General features: G+C 47.5%; 1 protein-coding gene across 1 annotated transcript in view; it reads right to left on the bottom strand.

Moving 5' to 3' along the window:
• Positions 1 to 23,497, bottom strand: part of IGDCC3 (immunoglobulin superfamily DCC subclass member 3) — a 95,791-nt gene that overhangs the window by 5,512 nt on the left and 66,782 nt on the right. The window contains exons 6-9 of the mRNA XM_058846850.1: positions 18,714 to 18,872; positions 11,211 to 11,376; positions 2,248 to 2,495; positions 1,529 to 1,693 (exon numbers count right to left, since the gene is read on the bottom strand). Coding sequence (XP_058702833.1) covers positions 1,529 to 1,693; positions 2,248 to 2,495; positions 11,211 to 11,376; positions 18,714 to 18,872 — 738 coding nt within the window. The remainder of the gene's footprint in view (positions 1 to 1,528; positions 1,694 to 2,247; positions 2,496 to 11,210; positions 11,377 to 18,713; positions 18,873 to 23,497) is intronic.

The raw sequence follows: 23,497 nt of genomic DNA, 5'->3' as shown, positions 1-23,497 counted from the left end.
AACGGCTTGGCCATGAGAAGAGGCAGATCTGCAGTGACACCTGAATTTGGTGACAAAAGCCACCGGGCCCAGCTCTCTGAGCTGCTCTCTCCTCTATGAGCAGAAGGCAACAGGCACCTGAGTGAAGCAAAGAGAACAAATGAAGCCAGAACTGAGGCTTTTAAATATCTTTTTACCTTCCTACAAGGCAAACACAGGCTGGGGTTGAGTGATCTGAACCATGCCAGCTTGTCCATCCAGGACAGGGAGCTAATTCCTGAAGCTTCATTACACAGGACAAGTTTTTTTTAAAAGCTAGCAGGACAGAGATACCTTAAAACTTCAGAGAGCCAGGAAATTTATGATCCCATTACCAGATCCCTAACTATTCCTGTCATCATTGAAGGTAATAATGACAAAAAGTCCTCTCTCACTTGACCTGGACTTCTGCAGAGTCACCAAGCTCTATAGAGCATGGCTGGCTTGTAGCTCCTGGGGCTGAACTCAGAGCATCGGGTCAAGGAGTTTCAAGCTTTGCCTTAGCCCATCCTTCTGCCTCTAAATTGGAAGAAAAAACAAACTCCAAGGGTGACTGATTCCCTGCAGAGTACCATGGAAAATAAACTTGCAGAGCAACAACCCAGCAGGCGAGGATTTACTGGTGTTTTTGCTTAAATTCTGTAATAAATATCTGCAAGGGCTGAGAACAGAATGTGAACTGGATCCCCCACCTGGAAGTCAGCACACTTCCATTTGATCCTAAATAACATCCTCACACCCAAGGCCCTCTCAGCTGGAAATTCATAATTACTGAATGTTCATGAGAATGATTCCTAAGGAATTAGTCTCCATATCTGAGACAACCAAGGTTTCAGAAATAGATGAGTCTCTAGGAAAGCATTCTTCCAGTTCTGACTGACATACCAGTGGGGCTGTGGTTTCTACCTGGTACTTGTGTGCAAGGGTCCTGTATTAAAACACCCACTGTCTTACTGGGGAAGCTAACTGGTAGCCAAGTCAGGGAAAAAAAGCCTTAGAGATCACCCTAACTTCCCACTAAAACAGAAAGCTGCTCCAGGGCAGGGATTTGTAGGTCAGGACAGCTCAGCTCTAGCATGATTTGTCCTGGATAGAGCAGAAAATAATAAAATCTTTAAAAGTGAGGCACTTATCAAGTAAGAGCTGTGAGTACCAGAGCTGCTGGAAGATGATGAGATGCTGCTTGAGCAGGAAGTCTGCATTTAGCAAGGAGTTTAGGAACAGCCCAGAGCAGCTGCAATGCACGAGGCCAGGCAAGTTTGCACTCACCCCCTGCTACAACATCAGCTGGGAGAGGCGATGCTGTGTTTAATCAGTCAACCCCCCTGCAACGATACAAGTGAGTTTTTTTACACAATATCCCAGAGCAGGAGGAGCAGCAGGAACAAGGAGCAGCAGCACCACAGGCTACAGTGCTGCAGCACTGCGGGGCGGTGTCGGGGTGAGCGGCGCGGCTGCTACGCACAGCAGGCGTCAGCATCTGAGGGTCCCTGTGCAAAGTGTTCCTTACCTTCCCCCAGCGTGCTCACCACCGTGACTTCTGAGGCCTTGCTGGCACCCCGGGAGGTGTAAGCCTTTATATAAAAGCTGTAGCTGGTTGAGGGCTCCAGATCAGTCACTAGCTGCTGGAAGGTGCTCTTGCTAACAGCCTCCTGGTACTCCATCTCTACGGGATCTGAAATGCAAAGGGACAGAGAACTGAGCGATTCTTCTTTGCAAGCGGTAAAGAGAATAAATAGATGTTGCAAGCAGTAATTTTGGTCCCTGGGGTGGATGTGTACCTGCTCACACACATTTCTGCTTACATTTCAAGGCCGTTGAAATTGGTAATGTACGGACAAGGCTCTGAGCAACCTGGTCTAGTGGAAGATGTTCCTGCCTGTGGCAAGGGTTGGAACTGGATGATCCTTAAGGCCTCTTCCAACCCAAACCATTCTATGATTCTTTGATTCTGTGATTTATGCAGACTTTGCCAGAGAGCTACATGGGCAGCAAGATTTGACTATGTGGCTCCATCCACCCCACCCTAAACACACCTATAATGGTGTATTTAGTATTTGCAGGTATTTACAGTGTATTTAAAGCCTCATCTCTGCCCTTCAGAAACTGGGAGGTGACAGAAAACACTGATGGCAGCATGGACCACTTCAGTGCAGGCCTGGTTTTGGGCCGTGTTGCTAAATTACAGGAAGGCTGAGGGTGCTCTGGGCAGTGGGTGTAGCACCATACCTGCAGCCTTCCGGATGTGTAGCACGTAGCCGATGATCTCCTTGGTGTTCTGCAGGGGCTTTTCCCAGGACACCTGGATGGTGGTTGCAGAGACAGTCTCTGCCCTCACGCTCTGAGGAGGGCTGGGCAGCCCATCAGCCCACAGCACGGTGAGGCGGGCGCTGGCCTGCGTGGAGCCCGCGCTGTTCTCAGCCAGGCACTGGTAGATGGCTTCATCCGCCTGGTTGATCCCATAGATGGAGAGAGTGCTGTGTGGGGACATGAGAGGGACAAGCATCACACTGGCTGCCATGGTCCCTGTGCTGGCTCCCATGGCAGGGCATCCCACGGCCTCTGTTTCCACAGAAAGCTTTTCAGGAAGCTGTGGGCTTTTGGAGAAGGAAAAGTCCAGGAGGTGGACACGTCACTCCCTGGATCCCATGACTGGGTTGATTTATCTGTCTCAACCTGCAGATTCTGTGGTTCAAGTATAGCCAGATGTGGACACAAAGTGGGACAGGGACCAGCAGGATCTAAAGGTGTGGATTCAGAATAGATCCCAGCCACACCACAGAGCCAGCTCTGTGGCAAATGCATCCACACACCCAAAACAGCTTTAACTGGCTTAGCTCCAGTACATACCAGTGAGACCCATCCAGGCACCGCACATGGTTGTTAAGCCAAGTCTAATCAAACACAGCCAGAAAGCCCTCTGGTGATGCTCTAATTGCATTATAGCACATTAGAGCTGTCTTAGGGTAACACTGGGATTAGCTGATTTATCCAGCAGGGTTATAGCCTCAGCTCCCACTTCTGCACTTCCAGAAACACCATCACCATGAGCCAAAAGCCAAAGCTTATGAGCAAGTCACAGGTTTTGTCTGCAGAACCTCTGAGTGGAGTTCTGATGCTAGTGCATCAAAGCTTGCTGCCTTCCAAGGAAACAACCAGAACAGTTCTTCCAGCCTGCTCTTGGGGGCTCCCATATCAGGTTTAGATGCTGTTTTCACCATCCTAGAAAGGACAGGCACTGGCTACCCTGGAAAACACCCTTAAAGCAGGGGAAATCCAGACATGTACCAGCCTCCCAAATGAGTATATTCCTGAGCATGGTGCCCATCTCTGCACTGGGATAACCTGAGTACATGTGGCCACATGAACTGGAGGCCCTTTCTGCACTGCAGGACCCTCCAGCAATGGCTGTGGACAGCTGGAGCAAGTTCAGGGCTAGCTCAAAGGCTGCACCACCCAATATCTTTAAAACAACACCAGCGAATACTGACTCAGAAATAATTGTGTACAACATTAGCTCTGTCTTGCTATTTGAATGTGCAAAACAGCTTTTCTTAATAACATCTGCTTACAAACAGGGACCCATCACTGAAACTCCACTCAAAGTCAAGCCAGGAACAACATGATTCAATGTGAATCCATCAGGCACAAGGCCTCCTAAATAAATAAAGAAATTAATAAATACTAAGTGTATTTCCCTTGTAAGGCATGGGGTGGTCACTGTCACCACTGGGTACAGCTCTGAGCTGGAAAGGCAGATTTGACACTGGAGATGTTTTTTACCCAACTCTGAGGCAGCAGCTCAGGTTATGGTAAAATCTGCCTACAATGCCTTTGGTCCTAGGAGGGTGTTCTCACACACAGGACATCCTTGGGAAAACTTGAGAAGCTCACATGAGCTTTTTCTTACTTTTCTGTAAGAAATGATGCAAACCTAACTAAATTCACATCCACTACTTGCTTCTAAGGAGAAATCACTTCCTTTCTTCTCCTGCAGTAAATTCTAGGTGGATCTGGAACTTGACTGCACATGAGTAAATCCCAAGCATCCCTGGTGATGCAGGGGACACTTCAAGGCTTTTTGGGAATCACAATCAAAGCTGCCTTTTATGTAAATGAAAAATTGAACATTGGAAGTGGAAATGATAAATAGCCTGCCACTGCCTGCCTGTGTGTCAGAACAAATGCTTCTTCTAATTGCAGCAAAATATTGGCCTTCCTGTATTAAAATTTATTATTTCTGTTGATTTAACATTCCTATTTCTGCCTTGCAAATTATCGGGGGCCATGGTGAGTGAGCAAATGTTTAACAGTCATCTATTTATGTCCTGTGCCTTTGTTTCCTTGGAAACATTGTAAATGGAATATCAAATGTGATGGTTTCAGCTGATATGGTGATTTTCAAGAATCAGCCCTAAGCTCCTCTCATAGCCACAGGCTCAATGTATCTGATTAAATGGAAGGAGAAAGGCAGAGCTGGGAGAGGGTGTGGGGAGGAAGGACCCAATGTGTGGCTCAGCTGTGTCAACAAGGGCTGACTCCTGTGAGGACAGATGGCAGAAGGCAGGATTACGCCATCCGAGAGCTGCACTCCCAGCCCTGCACAAAGCAGATGTGTGGAAGGAGCAGCAGCACTTCCTTCTGTCCCGTCAATGCAGGGATTATTTCCATGTGGCTGCTGTGCATCTGGGCACCCAGAGCAGCCAGGCTGGGCTGGCACATGGGTCAAGAGCAGCCTTAAGCTTCCCAAGCACAAAGCAGATCTGGAGCAAGGAGTATTTAGGCTCCGCCGCCTCCAGGTGCATTTACTTGCTTTGCTTAAAGAAAAGATGTGGAGGAAAGAGGAGGGGAGCTAGGCTGAAAAACAGTGCAAGGAGCCTGATGGCAATGCTGTGATTCTGGAGCCAAAGACTTCTCTCTCCTGGGAGGATTTGGGAGTGAGCAAAGCTCCTCATGTGGAACACAGATGATGTGCAGGATGCCAATGGTCCTGGAAGGATGGCACTTGGCCACTGGAGCTAAGCAGAGTCTCTGTCACGCACAGTCAAGTCAAAAGAAATAGAGTATTTTCTACAAAGTTGACATGGAACATAGCTGTAAAGATGCTTCAAGCTTCAGAAAGTTCATTTTCATTGAGATTTCCTTGGCTGTGTTTGGATGTGCTGTGCAATAAGAGCCTTGGCCATCTGTTACCTGGAGCCAATGTTACCTAGAATGATATACAGGCAATGGGACACAAGAACAGCTGGATTTTTGGCTATGTGAGCATGGAGAAGCTGGTGAACAGAATGCCCAGCATCTAAACACCAGCTCCATGAGAATCACCTCCCAACATGTGGAGGATGTGCTGCAGCAGGGCCAGTGTTCAGTCCCAGGTTTTGCTGCTTTTTGTCTTTTTTTTTTTTTTTTTTAAAGAAAGCTCAAACAAAAGGAAAATCGGTAGTTGCCGTGTGAGAAGGCACAGAGCATCTCTGTGCATCAACCATCTGAAATATGCAGTGTCCTTTTATTTCTTCCCGTCAACACGAAAAAAATCTGTCACTTTGGGACATCTGCTGCTGGAAAACTTTCCCGCGAGTGCCAGACTGGCAGCGCCGCAAGCACGTCAGACGAGGCGAGATGCCAGAACGCTTTCTGCTGGTCACCAGAGCCGCTCGGCGAGCCGAGGGCTCCTTCACATCTCCACACAATGCCCTGACAGGCATTGATGGAAGTGGGGAGAGGAGCCGCTGCAGATTCACACCCGGCTGAGCTGAAACGAGAGGCCTCGGCTGCTCCAAAGCCGCAGTATTCCCAAGCTGTCTTCCCAGTTCATAGGCAATCAGGATGACTGATCTGGCTCGGGTCAGGGGTCCAGGCCGGTGACCGGAGATCGGCTTTCCAAAGGCTCCTCTGAAAAAGTCTGCAAACTGAAGGAAGCCTCTTCATCGATTCAGCAGCACAAAGAAGAGGGGCCCATCTGGGAGGGCATCAGCCTGCGCGCGCACAGGCGCACAAAGGAGGGAGTGTGATGAAATGAATGCAGAGAGCAGGCTGTGGCTAGCAGGGACGGCATTCTGAGTGCCAGCAGATACAGAAAGCCACAAGTGCCACATTCACCCCATCCCTGCTCTGGCTCTGATTGTCGTGGCCTGTGTTGTGCTGTGCTGCACTGAATGATCTGTTCCTGGGCTGCTGGCCTGTGCTGTGCTGGGAAGGAGCCTTTGTTCCCCAGCTTTGCAGAAATGCCCTGTATTCTGAAGGTTGCCTCATACAGGCTGAAATTAAGGTGCAAAGCTTGAAAAGTGACACTCAGCAACCAAGAGGGACACTGCATATCATTCCCAGCCCTCTATATGCATATTCTTACACATCCAGAAATGAAATATCATACAGAGTGTCCTGGGTGAAATTGGGTTGGGTTATGCAGAAGGACTAGTTTCTATTTTGCAGGTACTGCAGCCCACTGGCCAGGACCCCAGCCTAATCTTAAGATTTCAGACTAATCCAAGAGCAGCTTCTGAAAGGATGTTGCTGGTCCCAGCCACTCAGTCTGTTCTTATGAGCCACAGAGCATAATCACAGACTTAACTGAATCCTATCCCAGGAAGCAGAGGACCATGGGGAAGCACAAAACATCTCAGGAAAAGTACTGGCAGAATCTGTATTGGTAGGACTGCAAATGCAGACACCTGGGAGAGCTCTCTGCTGCTAAATGGAAAGTCCCCCAAACCTTTTCCCAAGCAAGCAGCACAGATACTGGAGAAGAAAAAGACCCAGCCTAATTTAGGGGAGACTAAATTTAGTCTGCACCACCATGGGCTCAGTCCTGCCTCAAAGCCTCTTGTATAAGGACCATTCTCTGCTGATGGATTTTGCTGTGTGCAACAGTTGGAAAGAACACTTAAAACTCCTGACTTGATGCACTTCAAGAGCAGCTCAGTGGAGCAGCACACAGAGAAATTACACAGGCAACTTGGTAGCAAAATAATTGCAGCCACATGAAAAGGAGAGACTGATGCTTGTTGCTGTTGGCTGCTCCAGGGCTACTGCAGGTCCTTTTTGTGGGATATGGCTGTGTGATCCCAGCACAGGATCCCTGCTTGATGCAGGGATCATGCTGATTCCCCACTGCTTAGAGGGCTTTGTGCACTCGTGCAGAGATCCTCCTTGCAAAGGCCATTTCCATGTGTCTTCCAAAGTCAAACCCATAAATTATGCTTAAATCAGGAGCAGCGGGTTCACATCCCCATCCCCCATGTACTTATTTGTCATGCTTCTGGGAACTGAAATATGATTTGCAATAGAGCACCCTTCCCTCAATCACAACTGTCTTCAAACACATGGCATAAGGAACTGCAGGCTTGCCTGTCCTCCTTTATGTGGTCAAAACCGTACAAATTGAAGTGTCTGTGGGGAGTGTGCACCATGAAGGGATGTATAAACCCATCTGCACCTTTCCACACTCAGCTAATGCAGAGTTTACAGAAAAAAGCCACCTTGTGAATGACAGGCTCTGGCTTCCCTGGGTTTGGTACCAGAAGGGCTGGCTGGGACGTTTGTACTTGAAGGCCCCTCTCTGTTTCTGGACTGGGATTTAACAGCATAAAAAGTGCAGGAAGAGAAAAGTTGTTCTGATGTTTATTTACGAAGGAATATTTCCCCTGATGAGCCTTGAACATCAATGGCCCTGGAAGTGAGACATTTCCAGAGCACTAAACCAAGTGCAGGAAGAATTTACAAAGGTCACCAAGCAGAGCGAATGCCACCTGAGCCCAAATTCTAACAAAGCCTTTTTCTGGTGGAACAAATCAAGTCCCTTAATTACAATTTGTAAATATAATCTTTCTGGAAAATCAATATTTAGAGAACCTGCCTTCTCTGAAGATGCTGGCCTTTGTTCCTTGCTATTCTGGCAATATAAACCCCATAGTGTGATACACTTCCAGGCTGAAAATTACTGCCCTGATCCTGATTGGGTCAAAGGAAGAATAGCAATAAACCTTTCACAGTGGTAATTTGGGGACTATTTCATGCTTCTTTGTAAATTTTTAAGTAATAACCTAGAAACATAATCTTACACAAGCCCAACTTGGCCAGTAACCACACCTTCCTCCTGCAGCAGTACTCCACCTCTGGAATGGACTGGTGATGCTGGATGGGAATTTTGCTAGAAATTCCCCTTATACCTCTCAGGCATTTGGATTGTGATTGATCAGAATCACTCCAGGAGCAACATGGGCATCTCTGTCAGCACAGAGGGGCAGACTCTGCCAATGCTGGATGTAGGGATGGCTCCACCAAAGGCCTAAAGGCTCCATCAGCTTCTCCCTGGGAGAGCTTGGCTCAGCACAGCACCACCCTGACAGCAGCCAGCTCCATCCCCAGCCCAGGGGCTGCATGGCAAGGCAGCCCCATCGTCAGCTCCTTCAGTCATTTTTATTCACAGCTTTTAATGGAAAACCCCACAATTCCCTATGCCTGAGCCTTCATGCATTTTTCATTAACAATTATCCGCTATCCCAGAACTGCTTTTGATTTTTTGCTAATCATCGATTGGCTATTTTGTTCCCACACAGCTGGCATTTTCAAAACATAACAACCACCTCTGGAGAGGGCACAACAGAAGGCTGATCTTTAATGCTAATGTGCCCAGAAACCGTCAACACATCAGGTGATGGGAATTCATATCTGAGGGACCACGAGGGATGAGATATTTACTGGATGCAGCCTGTGAGGCTGATTTTACTGTGCTGAAAGCTGGAAGTTGCTTAGCAAGTGAATGTCTGATATTGTACCAGCAGTCACATTCAATCTCCAGTCAATCCAGTTCTGAAGCTGCATTCCAGCAATGAAGGGTTTCTAGAGTCTCCTCACCTTGTGGGGTTTGCTCTCCTTGGATTTGCAGTTACTGTGTATGAGAGACCGTGTGAGGTGAGGCAGATGCAAAAGGGCCCTTCACAACTTTGGGAAGCAACAGATCCATTGGCTTTGGGTTTGTGCTGCTACCCACAGGGCCTCAAGCTTGCAGGAGCAGAGCAGCATCTCAAACACAGCATCTTCTCCAGGTCTGCACCTTGCTTTTGGTCGTGTTAATTTACAAAAATTGCTCCTAATGACACATTTGGCAATCAATAGCACATGATAAGTTTTGGGATGATTTACTCCTTTTTTTTCCTAAAAATCCCTTAGGGGGCATTCAGACCTCTATGACAGTATTAAGCAGAGTTTTAATCCAAATGGATTTTCTAGGAAACCATGTAATCTAATTAAAAAGCTCATAGTGTACTTTAGTAGCTTCATTACTAGTAGATTCGAGATCCATCCTTACACAGACAAATAATTTCCAAACGCAATAGACTGATAAATCCAAGACATAACCACAAACTGATTCCGCCTGGAACTAAGTGGGTTACAGCACTTAGTCATGCCCCTGAGAGTAAAACAAAGGGCAAACTTGGAAAAACTCAGGAAAAAATGATCTGTTGATGTGTCTCCTCACCATGGAGCTCCCAGCTCTGTTGCACCAGTGAGGGCATTTTCTAGACTGACAGCTTTGGAAACCACCAGGCATGGCCACTTGCCTGGAGCTGGAGGTTGGAGTCAACCAAGACTAGTGTGAAAGAAGACAAAAGTTCAACACTGTCGAGTACCACGGCCTGAGGGCTCAGCTTTACAATCGTGTTACTATAGCTTGAGAAGATGCCACGTGTCAGCTGAGCCCCAGGAACGGGCTGAGCTCCCTCAGCCTCTGCCAGATGCTGTAATCTGATCATTCAGCTCGCTCTGGAAAAGACTGATGCTAAATTGCATTAAATGATTCCCACAAGAAAGTGATTACAGAGATGTTCACCAAGTTGCAGTTCATGTGCATGGGTAGCACAGCTCCAGGCACAGGAGACATGACCATGACCAAAGACCTGACTCCTGCTCTCCTCAAGTGAAGACGAATGATTTCACAGGGACAATGTCTGATTTCAGAGACATCTGGGCGAGACACAGAGCTGGATTCAGTGTCAGTTTTGCCATGGATTTAATGACCTTCACCACTTTTGACTTCACTTCTTCACCAATAAAAAAGGATGCACTAATCTCCCTCCTACCCCTTCTGCTCTGTTCACACAATAAAGGGCAGACATGCCTCAGAAAGCCATGCCATGAACTAGAAGACCACACGCCTGAACTGAGTGTCATCTCTATGTGCACATACAAAGTATTCTGAAGCTCTAAAAACTTCCAGTTTGGAGAAAACCTCCTCTGGTTGAGATGATTTTATTACCACTCACACTTTATCCTTCTCGCATCACACATCCTTCCATCACTCATGTAACGAAGATTTAAAACCCCTCAAATGAGAAAACAAAAAGCCACATTATACAGACATTCAGAAAAATAAACTCTTGTCCCCTGAGGAACAAGCCATGGTGCCTGCACAGCATTTCCCCCAACTGTCTAAACTGAAAGTCCAGACCCTCCAGTGAGGCTGGGTAGTTGCTTTCCTGAGACACATCTGTTAATATAGAGAGCAGCTCTATGACACCACAGAGTACAAACCTCTACCAATACATCAGGTTTACAACACAGGTGCTATTATTTTGTAGTGTATTTTTTCATGCTATTTCCATAGAAACTACATTGTCAACTGGTAATTTTCACACTAAGTGCATCATTTCCTCAATACAAACATCGCCATCCCCTCACAGGAAAATGCAGTTATTTAGTACTCAGAGAACACACTCTTCCCTGGTGAGATAAAAGGCTAAAGTTTAGTGAAAGTCAGGCTCCACACAAATATTATTTCTAATGTATTTGCATTTGCACACCCAGGCAGGTCAATGTCCAGGCGTTAAAGCACAGCTCCTCCACTGAGGAGTCAATGTGGTCCCTGTCAGCTCCAGGAACAACATTCAGCGCTTGCAGATGATGATCAGGAGAAAAGAGAAACTTTTTCTGGGTTTCTGCATCAACAGTCAAAATCTAATACTGATGTCCCGGCACAAAAAATCATGGAGCACCAAACTGTAAGACTATAAGGCGCAGCCAGCAGGACTGGAGCAGTGTTTTAGTGTTTATCAAAGCCCAAGTTGAAAGCATAGATCTGCTTCAGAACACTGCCACCTTCCCACTAGCTCTTTGTTATGCAGAAAGCAATCCAACATCTCTCCCACTCCCATTTCCACAGCAGTGCCAAAGCTCAGTGCACCAGCACCTACCTGTTGTTATTCTTCAGCTTGATGTGGTCGCTGGTCTCCAGGATCTGCCCATTCCTCAGCCATGTGATCTGGGGAGGGGGCTCCCCTTGGGCCACACATGTGAAGATGGCAGTAGTCCCCACGGGTCTGGAAATGGACTGGGGATGCTGCACAAACTCTGCTGGGGCTGAGAGGAGGAAGGAGAACAAGGGTGAGATAAGTCATGATGATCCCACTTTATCCTGGTATAAAAAACCACCTTGTCAATGAGCCTTGTCTGCCTGGGAATGTGGGATACTTGGCCAACCCACAGCATGGGCAGCAGATAACTCTGGTTTGGATGGTGTGTCTGTAAACAATGCAAAGCTTTTGGCTGCCCATCCTGGCAGTCATGGCTTCACAGGAGGCCAGTGAAAGCCAGATCAGAAGTGATGAAATGCCAAGATGAATCCTGCAGGGTTCAGGCACACAGGACCAAGGTTTAAGCCCCTTCACTTCTCCCTGGTCTCCCATGGAAAGCAATCCCAGTGCTGCAGCTGGGGAGCTGTGCTGTTTCCTCAATGGCAGAGCTTGAGCAACACCCTGGCTGTGTCCAAAGGATCTGAATAGCATTAGCATTGCTTGAAATGGAAAGAAATGTGTAGGTATCATACAGCAATCTGACAGGGTATTCTCACCCCAGTAAATATCAGATTTGCTGCCAATTTTTCCTGTCAGCAGAAGATTAGGGAACCTTTTTTTACCCCAGATCTTCAGTCTGGGACTTCTGGGGTCCTGCGAAGCCTTGCAGAAGACTACACCGTGCCTGTAACTGATGCTCACCTTGTCACCAAATGTTTTCACCTTTGGCAGTAACATTTTTAAACATAAAGTGATCTCTTCCTTCCAGCAGCTCAAATTAGATTTAAAATCATTTATCAGAATAAACCAGCGTATCAGTCTACAGAAAGCAGGGCCTGACAGACACTGCCAAATAGGTGAGATTATTCAAGCAGTTCTGCTTCAAAGGGCAAAGTGATAAATATACTGCAGGCTGCTACTGAAACCTAAAATCAGGTGGAACCAGCAGCAGACACAATGAAGACAAACAGATAAGAGGCACAGACCCATAATAAATTTACTGACTAACATCACATAACGGATGGCTGACATTAAATTTTTTTGACAAAAGAAAGATTATCCAGGGAGACACATTCAGAGCCACTCACTGGCATTTTCCAAGCATGGGGTTGGTGGCTGTGCCACAAGCAGAGACGCAGGGATTGAAAAAGAGAGCAAACTGATCCAGCAAAATATACTAAGGAGTGGCCAGGCTGTAGGTGGGATGCAAGACTTAAGTCTTATGGTTCATGGCCAAAACACCCCTTGGGGTTTCCTGCAGCATTTTGGGGGGATAAAAATCTTTCCCAGCTGTGTGCCACTAAGGGAAGAGTATGGCTACTGCTGTAACACGGCCAAACTGCAAGGGCAGGTGCTTGTGTGAGAGTAAAAGTCCAGTTGTGCAGATTCTAAGTCCTCCAAGCAGGAAGACAGAGGAATTCATCACAGAGCCCATCCCCCTTGAAGGAGCCTCCCTCTTCATTTTTAATAATCAGAGGGAAGTGAAGCATGGCAGGTCTGACTTACGTTACTGGTACAGGGTATCCTCCAGCAGAGTTTATTGTCAGGCCAGTGCTGTCAGCGCTCGGCTGCACTAATGAACCTGATCCCAGCAACCCAATGGACACAGACTTCCAGAACCTCCTGCTAAACCTCCCCATGTGCCAATCAACCTCTTGCCCTTTTACTTCCCTTCTGTGTTTTTGCTCTAGACTTACAGATTAAGACAAAATTCAGGATGGGCTCAATAAAAGTTGGAAGCAAGGACAAACAGGGGAAAAACCCCTCATCCCTGCCATGAATGGCCCCTTTGTGGTGTACAGTGAGAGCATTAAAGACTTGATTTTCCTCAGCCTCCCGCCCCTCGCTTTGTGCTGGCCCAGTTTTGCAGGAGCAATTATTTTGCAAGTGGCTGTGCACCTCCCTGCTTTCATCTGGGCTCCCGAGCTGCACCCGCAGCACTCACAGGTGCAAACCCACGATGCCAAGGAAGGGCACAGCCACCTTCCAGCTCCTCGCTACAGCTTCATTAAAGATCCTCTTGGCTCTTTGCCTCTACCTCCCCCTCGCTTCATCAAATCTCAAACCCATCGTTTGTTCCAGCAGAAACAAAGTTGAAATATGGAAAGAAGCATCCGGCATAACCCTTCTGGAACCAGCAGCTCTCCTTATCCTCCCTTATTAGCCCGTGTCAAGAGGGAGTAATTGGAGCGGTGTCGCGTGTGACTCGGGGTAACGAACGTGCAGCTGCGGCCGCTGGCTCGGTGCCAGTGACACTGCTTGGTGCCATGGCCCCACGGGTTCCTCGGGTCCCTGCTCCTCTCTGCCATCCCTCCTCTTTGCTGCCTTGCTAAACACAACCCAGCCCCTGCTTAACTTGCTTAAACTCTCTGGGGAGCACGTTCCCACCTCTGCTGTGCCGAGCTGTCCCCTGTTCCATGGCATTCCTCACTGCAAGACATAGACTGCCCTTCCACTGCTACTGCTCCTCCTGGCTTTCCCCAGACATTGTTCTGTCCTGCTGAGGTCTCAACAGTGTGAAGTTGTAGTGCCAAAATGGCCCAGGTTGAAACAGAAACCCATGGAGTCAGAGGACATGGTCTGGGAACAGATGGAGTTTAAAGGACATGGACTGAGTGGTTGTCCCGCTCTACCTGCACCAGGATGCACCCAGCCTGTGTTCATAACCAGTGCCCCAAGGAAGGTGCCCTCAGGCAACTGTTGGTGTGTGGTCTCAGGGCAAATGGCTCCTTTCCTGGCAGAAAAATATCTCCTCTCCCAGGTCCTCTCCCCTGCCCTTCCAAATGATTTCAACCCAAGAGTTTGCCTGGGTTAGTGGGGAAGGAGCAGAAGCAAACCCTGCCCACTGCCAGCTTTACCTTCAGCCAAGCCCTGCCTGCTGCCAGCCCTTCATCCTCATCATCACTCATAATTAACAGAGCATCCTGTCAGGGCCCATCCCACTCTGCATGGAGATGCGGTGGCCTGAACACTTCTGCCCTTTCCACACTACATGCCAAAAGGCCATTGCAGGCAGCCAGAGGAAGCATTTCTCAGCCCTCCATTATGATTTAATAAAGATATCCGTAATAAAGATCACCGTTAAGAGAAGAGGATTCAAATGTGACAGGAAGAGTGGGCAAGATCCAGCCCTGCCTTGTGAAGTATGAAGAAACCAGAGCGTTGATTATTCAGGACTTAATGGGAGGGAGGGGATCATGCAGTTTTAATGAATATTTAAAGGCATGACATTGGTATCAAAAAGCAATAACACTTAATACCACCCCCAGAATTGTTAATTAAGTGATTCAATAGCTTTTACTGTGCTCAGCAAACTGTAATAGCGTGGAGATGTACTGCAATAGTATCTTCTAATGGGAGACCCCAGTGGGCTCCATCTCTTTCAGGACTTGTCAGCAGGGACCAGCAACCAGTGTGTCCCCCAAGATATCAGGGAGCTTTGCTGTCCTCGCCATGAGATTGTGGTGTGGTGTTTATGGCTGCGCTTGATGGCTCACAGAAGGTCCCAAGGATCACTGAGAAGATCCTAAGGTTAAGGGAGCACTGACAGCCAATGTTCTGGTGCCAGACCAATCTGTGCCTCTTGCATCTCACTATGAAGTGTCATTAATTCTCAAGTGGACAGAGTGGCAGGGTCGGGGAGGGAGGCTGGGGTGAAGAGAAGGAAGAATAACATGGAAGCAACAAAACCTCATAAATTAGGCTACTGGCACTCACAATAAGGGTATAAAGGAGAAGTCAGGTCAACAGGGAAGTCACTCAAGCACAGCAGATGGTGACAGTAGATTTAAGACAACTGCTGCTCACTTGGCTTCTCTCTATTCACTATAGAGGATATTCAGATGTTTACCTGAGTAACTTACAGTATCATTGATTGGACTGCAAGGGCCAAAGATGGAAACTGTGCCCATGTCCCCTGGAAAATAGGCAAAGAACACTCAAGGGGGTTGTCATGGAGCCTGTCTTTCAGCCCTCATTAAATTCTTGTCCCATCAAGGTGCAGGCTGGAGTTCTACAGCAGCAGGGTAATGTCCCCATGTCACCCACAAGTGTGGTCCTGGAAGAACGCTCCATAGGGATCAGACACCCCAGATCACTTCAGCATCCTGACAGACAACATTTGAGTGCCCACCTGTCCCTGCATGGTGGCTTTTCTTGAGAAAGAAAATGTGGAGAACTGCTCCATGGGGAACACTGACTCACAGAGCACGTATTGAAGCTTGTTTGTAGAATGAATTCAGGGCTAAACTCAAGGACAAACCAAGTACCACAGAGCCAAGCCTAAACCACAGCAACTGCAATACATCTGCTGCTGAATTGCAGCCCGCAGCCAAGGCTTGTGATGCCAGCGAGCAAGAACGATGGAAGAAACATCAGGAAGCGCAGCGGTGGCCGGATCTGCTGGACCAAGGAGCGCTGCCCAGTCCTGCCAACAGAAAGCAAGGCGAACAAGGCAGGCATTGTCAGCAGAGCCTTCAAACCCATGTCCTTAAGATGGGCCCTCATTTATGAGATAGGATCTCATTTTTCTGCATAGCTTTCAGGAGGAAATGAAGCGTGGAGTGGAGAACACTGGTGACCATCTGGCCATTCACAGCCCATCAGTTTGTTATGACACCAAACACATAATAAAGCACAAAAGATTGCACAGGAGGTAGAGGGAAAGTGCTTTGATATATTTTTTCCCTTGCCACCGAAGCCTACTCTTCCCTCGCCTCACACACACGCACACCCTTGGTTTCAGTCGGCGCCGCATTCGGCCCTTCGACAACTCCCCCCGTGAGACTTTCATTCGAAGCCCAGCACAAAGCAATATTCAAATGGCTGCGCTGGGATCTGAAGGGAAAATGGAAACTTTCTTGTGTGAGAACCTTACAAAAGAGATCAAAGGAGCCTAAATGGCCAAGGGAGGGTAGGGAGGGAAGGAGTGGGGGATTGACGCCTTCTCCTCTGGAGGGAGGAGGAATTCCCAGGAAGATAATAAGATGGTATTAGATTATCTGAAGGAAAACGTGCAGTGGAAAGGACATTACTGCTGGAGGAAGAGCAGAGCCCTGTGTTAGGACACCTCTGCCCATGCAGCTGCTGGATGGGACAAGGACCATCACTGTCAGCAGGAGGGAGGACATGATCTCAGTTCCAGCCTCCCACTAGCTCCCTGCCTTACAACAGGAAACATCAGCCTTTCTCCTCCAGTTTCCCACCTATAAAACATCCCTCCTACAAAAGACTGGGGCAAGTTAATTTGTGTCTCCAGGCACTTCAAGGGCCCCTGCATAAAGGCAGCAAGTACCTGGCCTAGTGTGCTTTGAGGATGCCGCATTGTCCTAGCCCTGTGCTAACTTCCTCTCCAACCAGGCTTTTGATAGCCCGCTCTTTGCTTTTCTTCTCTTTACAGATGTAATTTGCATCGCTGACATCTTGACAAAGATAAAACCCACAGTCTCCCATGTCAGTCATTATCGCTGTTTTCTTCCCAGACGAACCTGAACAGCAATCATTTGTACCTCTCAGCTGGAAAATTCAGGCAAAATGAGATGCAGAGGCAGGAAAAACTGCTTCCAGAGGGAGGGTGAACAAACCTGGGATGAGCTCAGCTGCCTGGCCAGGGTCTGCCATTACCCTGCTTGGGGAACATTCCCCTAAAAAACAGGAAGCACTTTAAGGATGGGCAATACAGGTTGGGGTCTTGGACACCGCGGGTCCTGTCTAAGGGCTACTCCAAGGGCACACTGGCCACACTTCTCCACACCACTGCCAGCTTCTCTGCTGATGCTGGATGCAGGAGCATCCTCTTTCCAAAGAAAGACTGGGCTCCTATGGCCCTCTGAGTGACATTTTGGGGACAAATTTTTATCTTGGCTTGCCAGGAGAAAATACACAGTAATTCTACGGCAGCTGAACTTCAGCACTGTACCAGTTGATCAAGAGCTGATGTTCAAATCTCAAAAAATACTAAAAACTGCTATCTGTAGCAATGAGAGGTTGTGCTACCTTTCAGCCTCTCACTCAGTTGCTAACAGGAGCAGTCAACCATGTTCGATAGTTGTATTTTTGAAACTTCATGGATTTTCCAAGTAATTTGTTTTGGGTCTGCCTCCCTGCCTCCTGGACATCAGCGTGGCATTTGGGCTTAGGAGACCACCATGTGCAGTGCTGTCCTGCAGCAGCTCTAAAGGGTTTGAATCTGTACAGAGAGGTTGCTCTTAATGCTGGGGTTGATGTTTCTTAATCAGGGGATTCATAGCTGTGCCAGCTGGGAGGTCCCCTCATTGCACTGCTCACCCAGAAATCCAAAAGCAAGAGAAACAGTGAGTTTTCACCTTGTCTCATGCCTGATCAGCACCTCAAGAGGCACAGGCAGCCCTTTCTGCACCCTTTCTACATTGCTCCTCCACGGCTGGTGGGATCACTGCCAGCGACTCCTGCGATCTGTTGGGTGACATCAGGGCTGGAGCAGGGTGAGCATCAGGGCTGGAGCAAGGCACTTTCCCCATCAGCAGCAGAAAGGTTCAATTAGCAGCTCCGGCAGGAGGTGTGTAATTTTAGATTCAGGATATCATCAGTCAATAGTTAATGAGTGAACTGATGAGAGCGGGATGCTTTAAGTGGACTAGCTTGAAGAGGAGGTGAGTGCCTGTAATCAGGGGCGGATTGCTGCCATTCAGAGCACACTGCCAGCTGGGTTTGCCTTCTCAAATGCTTGCCTGGCTCCCCTCACCATGGAGACTGGTCATACAGAGCATGTGGAAAGGATTTGTGTGCTTTCCCTAGTGCTGATCTCTACTTTGGGCTGAACTGCCCTTTATAAGTAGCATTTCAGGACAGCTGCTGCAGGAACGGGAGTAACCTGTATCCCATGGGCACAGCCCCCAAAAGATGCTTCAACTAGGTCCTGGAAACTGGCTCAGACATAGTGTCAACTGCTACATGAAACAGTCTCACGGACTTTTTGGAAATGGTTTTAGACTTATTGGTGCCATTTCAGTTGGAAAGCAACTCTATGAGTGGTATCCACTGCTGCATATCACTGCAGGAGTCTTATCTGTCATTCAGAGATGTCCAGTATGAGAACAGTGACCATGTCCCTGTATCACTGAGGACCACGAGACAATGAATTTGGCTGATTAATTCAGGCTTTCTGCTGAGATGCACGAGTATGATAACAAGTAACAACTAGTGTCTGCTAACAAAGAATGCCTGTGATGGAGTGAGAAATCACTGTAGCCCATACAGCTGATGCCTCAGTTGAACCATACCTGGTCGTGACTCACCTGTGTGGGACACAGACAAACACCCACCTGGGAAACCACATGTCTAGAAAAGAAGTGCTTTGTCTGGTACCACCAGAGAAGTGAAGTCAGCACCTGTCCAACCCAAGCCCTCAGGGTCCCAGGGGCTCACCTTGCACGACGAGGCTGCCCTGTGCGGTGCGGCGCACCCGTGTGCCGGGTTTGTTGGCGGCGCACACGTAGATGCCAGAATGCTGCACTGTGAGGTCTGAGATCATGAGGTTTCCTGTGCCCAGCACCTGGATCCCCTCCACGCCAATCGGGCGGCCGTCTGAAAGAAGGAGAGAAAGACAAGAGTCACATGCTGGAGCTCTGGGTGAGGTTCTCCAGGGCACAGCCCTCAGTGAGGTCCAGTCTAAGCACTTTCGGAGTGGTGCCACGTTCTGCTACTGCCATTTGCCAAGTAAAGTCCATGGGATTTAGCTGATGCTCTTATCAGAACTGCCTTCTGCAGAAACCAGATCCTAATTTACATGTTTGCCCAAAATCACTCCTTGTTGCTGCTTAAAAACCCAAAGTACCACCACAGGAAAAATGAAAGCTTTCAACCATGTGTTCAGATTAAGATGAAGCACCCAGAACACAGTTCAACAGACTGGTTAAACCAAGCTAAATCATCTCAGCTTCTCTGAGCCATTGCCTGGGTTCTTGCATTAGAATGAGCAGGGATCCAATCAGCTCAATAGTCTATTTCCAACAGAGAGGCTTCAGGAAGAAGACCAGCCAACCTACTGCAGTGCTTCCCTGATGCACTTTCCCAGCCACCAGCAATTTATGACCTGCATATTACCTGATGCAGAAGTTACACCACTTTACCTGATAACCACTGATGGATTTTTGTGGCTTCTGAAAATAAGAGAACCCTGTATTTTTGATTCCTTAGCTCTTGAACACACACTAGCTCAGGGTTGAGGAACTGGTTTCTGAGCTGGTGGGTAGATCTCATTTACTCTGGCTTTGAAAGGCAACTGAAAAGGGCTGCCCGCACCCTGAGTGCTGGATATGAGGCATGTGAAATAGTTCAGTATCAGGGAATTCACTTTTTTCCTGTTTTCTCTGGAAAATTCCCAGACAGCTCTAATTACAATGTGTTTCATTAGTATCAGGCTATTGCTTTCTATTGTTTCATTGATTTTGTTTTAAGACACTGTCTGACAAAGGCAGCTCTAAATCAGGCCTAGCACATGTCAGGGTGTCTGAGCAGAGGGGCAAAGCAGGGGAGGAGTTTCACTGGAGGAGCAGTTAAAGGGAGCACACTTTCATCAGACATGGATCAGGAATTCAGTTCTCTCAAGTCTGCTCATGGAGGAGTTTAGAGAACCTACAGGACCCAGAGAAGCAAGAACCAGTCCTAGTGAAGTACCCACCTGACCTCCCCACGAGACTTCCATACTCATGTGCTCCACTACAGTAGAAGAGCCTGGTCTTGTGCTCCAAAGTCTGTGCCATAATCTTACCATGAGCTTCACACTCCAACACAGACAGCATACAGGGCTAGCTAAAAGTTACCCTGCAATCCCATGCTTTAGATTTAATATTAAGCTTTGCATAATAAAAAATATCAGAAAATTTGGGTCATTCATAACCAACAGGTTCTGGAACAGATTGGGAAAACTCCTGCTCCTCCATGGACTGCAGATGGATCTCTGCTTACCTGTGGAACTCCATGTGCTGCAGAGGCACAGCTGCCCCACCATGGGCTGCACCCCAGCCTGGAGGGGAATCTCTGCTTTGGCACCAGGAGCAGATCCTGCCCCTCCTTCTGCACTGATCTTCGGGTCTGCAGGGTTGTTCCTCTCACGTTCTCACTCCTCTCTCCAGCTGCAATTTGCTCTTGTGCAATAACTTTTTTCCCTTAAATTTGTTGACCCAGAGGTGCCACCACCACTGCTGATGGGCTTGGATTTGGGCAGTGGTGGGCCCATCTTGAAGCCAGCTGGAATTGGCTCCACTGGATAGGAGGAAGCTCCCAGCAACTCCTCACTAAACCCACCCCTGTAGCCCCCACACTATCAAAATCTTGTCATGCAAACGCAATACAACCAGAGGAGTGAGGGATTCCATTTCAGATTCCAGGCAGCATCCAGCTAGGAAACATCAGCAAAGCATGGACTGAGAGCTACAAAAGCACTTCCTAAACCCATCTCCTGCCATGCTCTGCATATATTGTTTTTCAGGAAATTTTGAAGCTTAAAGGTTTCATTGCTTCATTAGACAGGAAATGCCAGACCTCTTCATTATTTGCATTGCAAAGAAAAATGCTCAGGTCTTTTAGAGAGAGAAAAACAATGTCATTAAAGGATCACACTTCTGGCCAAGCCACCACAGTAAATGGCTCAGTCATAAAAAGGACAGTAAAACATGACCTGTCCCACATTTAATGAGCAATAACAAGGAACCATTCCTTCCAAACAGCATTTGAACTGAAGTGTAAAGAGGTCTGAATTAAATCCAATTTGAACTTGATTTCATCTTTTAAATTAGACCTTTTGGAAGTCTGTATTTACAATAGGCATAAAAATCAAATCTCTCTCTTGAGGGAGAGATGGGGCTGGTGAAAGATGCGAAATGGTCATATCCAGATCCTTCATCACATCACTTGAGAAATACCTTGAGAAATACCACAGAAATGTGACTTGAATGTCAGCAGTTTTACTGTATTATTTATAACATGCTCCGTCATTTAAGCATGCAAAGACTCAGCCTGCAGCAGGTGCTCCCCTCCCAGTCCAAATACCAGCATCAATATGCCCTCAATTATCTCTCCAACTCCAGCTATTAGAAGTCTGGTCTGAGGAAACATCACCTGTCCACACATCTTTCTTTTCCCTGGAGAACAAAGCTCTTCAAGCTCAGCAGCCTCGGTGGACCTGCCATTTGGGTCAGTGTGGCCACCTCCAACAGCCAGCAAAGATTACTGTCCCTGATCATCTCAGACACCTCTCACTCAATCCCTCCCTTTCCAAAAGCACTGAAAAGGGCTTCTACAGAAACATCTCTACTTTCCTGGTCTGCTCCATCCTTCTCACTCAGCCTGAGCCATCCTGCAGTCAGCTAGAAGGTCTTCAGCTAATATCTAGTCCAACTTAGCAACACTGACAACACATATAAATAATACAGAGTGTTTACACAAGAAATTCCTCGCATCCTGAAAGCTCAGCACTTTGCAGAACTGCTGTGCTGAGGGACTGATGTTTCACACCTGCTTTGCAAAGGTTGCTATTTATTTTAACCCTGTTTTCTTTACACGGAGACCTGAAGAATGGTTTGGATCAGGCAATCCAAACCCTGTAAATCCACCTTCCTGGCATCACCTGCCACCACAAAGTCATCTCCTCATGGAGGAGATCTGAAAGTCTCTAAAACCAACACTTGCTCAGTTCCCAAAGCTGTCAGGACCCAGGCAGGCTTGAAACCACTGCTCATTTACCATGACCCTCCACTTCTTTTAAAGAAATCAAAAGAAGAAAATTTGAGGGCTGAAAAAAAGCCAGCCTGGAGGGAAATACCTGACAGATCCTCTCTTTCGATTCCTCAGTTGATGAGGACAAAAGGGGGAGGTTCAGCTCTTGTTTCAGATAATTAATAAAGGAGACCATTCTCCAAATGGGAGATGCTCCCAACAGATGATCTGTCCACAGACAAGCAGAGACTTCAGTGAACCATAGAATGGTTTGGGTTGGAAGGGACCATAAAGATCATCTCATTCCAATCCCCCTTCCATGGGCAGAGAATTCTATTATCCCAGGGTGCTCCAAGCCCTGTCCAACCTGGCCTTGGACACTTCTGGAGACGGGGAAGCCACAGCTTCTCTGGGGAGCCTGTGCCAGGGCCTCCCCACCCTCACAGGGAACAATTTCTTCCTAATATTCAATCTAAATCTACCCTCTTTCAGCTTAAAGCCATTCTCACCTTGTCCTATCACTGCACACCCTTGCAAAAAGTCCCCCTCCAGCTTCCTTTTAGGTACTTCCAGGTTCCCCATGGGGGTGAAGTCTGGATGAAAGACGCCTGCAGTTTGGGAGCCACATTATTTATTTTTCCAAGGTGTATGTGATGCTTTCTGGAGCCCATTCTCCGCCTGCTAACCGAGTGATTGGCACACCAGCACCAATTACAGAGCCCCCTTAAAACGTGCCAGGCGATATGAATATGCAACAACACGAACGCCTTTCTTTTGTAAGTAGCAAGTAGAAAGAAAGTAACAACTTTCTAATGTTGATCATTTAGGTCTTTTGTGAATTCTTTGTATTGTGTCATAGTAGCCTTCCACTTTTTAGACACATGGGTCTCCTGCTCCTGCGGACACTGGGCACTGTGGATTAGCATATTTAGAGTACATTGCAACAGTTGACTATTCAGTATGTGAAGTGGTGAAATTTACTCTATTATTTCTAAACACTTACAGGAACGGTGCTCCTGTCAACCAGTCAGCAATCTATTGCAAGCTTCTGTGTCCAATAAGTTACCAATTAATTGGCTCCTACAATTGTTGTATAGTTTACTTCTTGAATGGCTCCCTCTTTAGTAATTTCCTTCCCATTGTGCAGCTCTTTCTGACAACTTCTGTATAACGCTATCAGATAATCACTGTCCTTTCTTTCTCGCCTCACTTTTCTGTATCTCTCTAAATAGTTTATTATTCTGCTTTGGTACCTTTTATGGAGGCCAGCTCAGTGGCCTGTCAGTTAAAGGGTAAGGATACATTAAAATCGTCGTTCATTCAAAAGGCTTTGCAGTAAGTGCCCAGGATATTCATTTGTGCACACATACAGGTCCAAGCCTGAAGTGCGTAGCTCTGAAAGGAAAATCCCTATCTTCCCTGAACAAACCCTTAATGATTTTACATCTCTCTCAGAGCCTGCTCTCTAATGAATGTTGACATTTCATGCATGG

This window comes from Poecile atricapillus, chromosome 11 (assembly GCF_030490865.1).
Source record: "Poecile atricapillus isolate bPoeAtr1 chromosome 11, bPoeAtr1.hap1, whole genome shotgun sequence".
Taxonomy (NCBI): Eukaryota; Metazoa; Chordata; class Aves; order Passeriformes; family Paridae; genus Poecile; species Poecile atricapillus.
The sequence above is the reverse complement of the archived record's forward strand: the minus strand, read 5'-3'. Positions and strand labels throughout refer to the sequence as shown.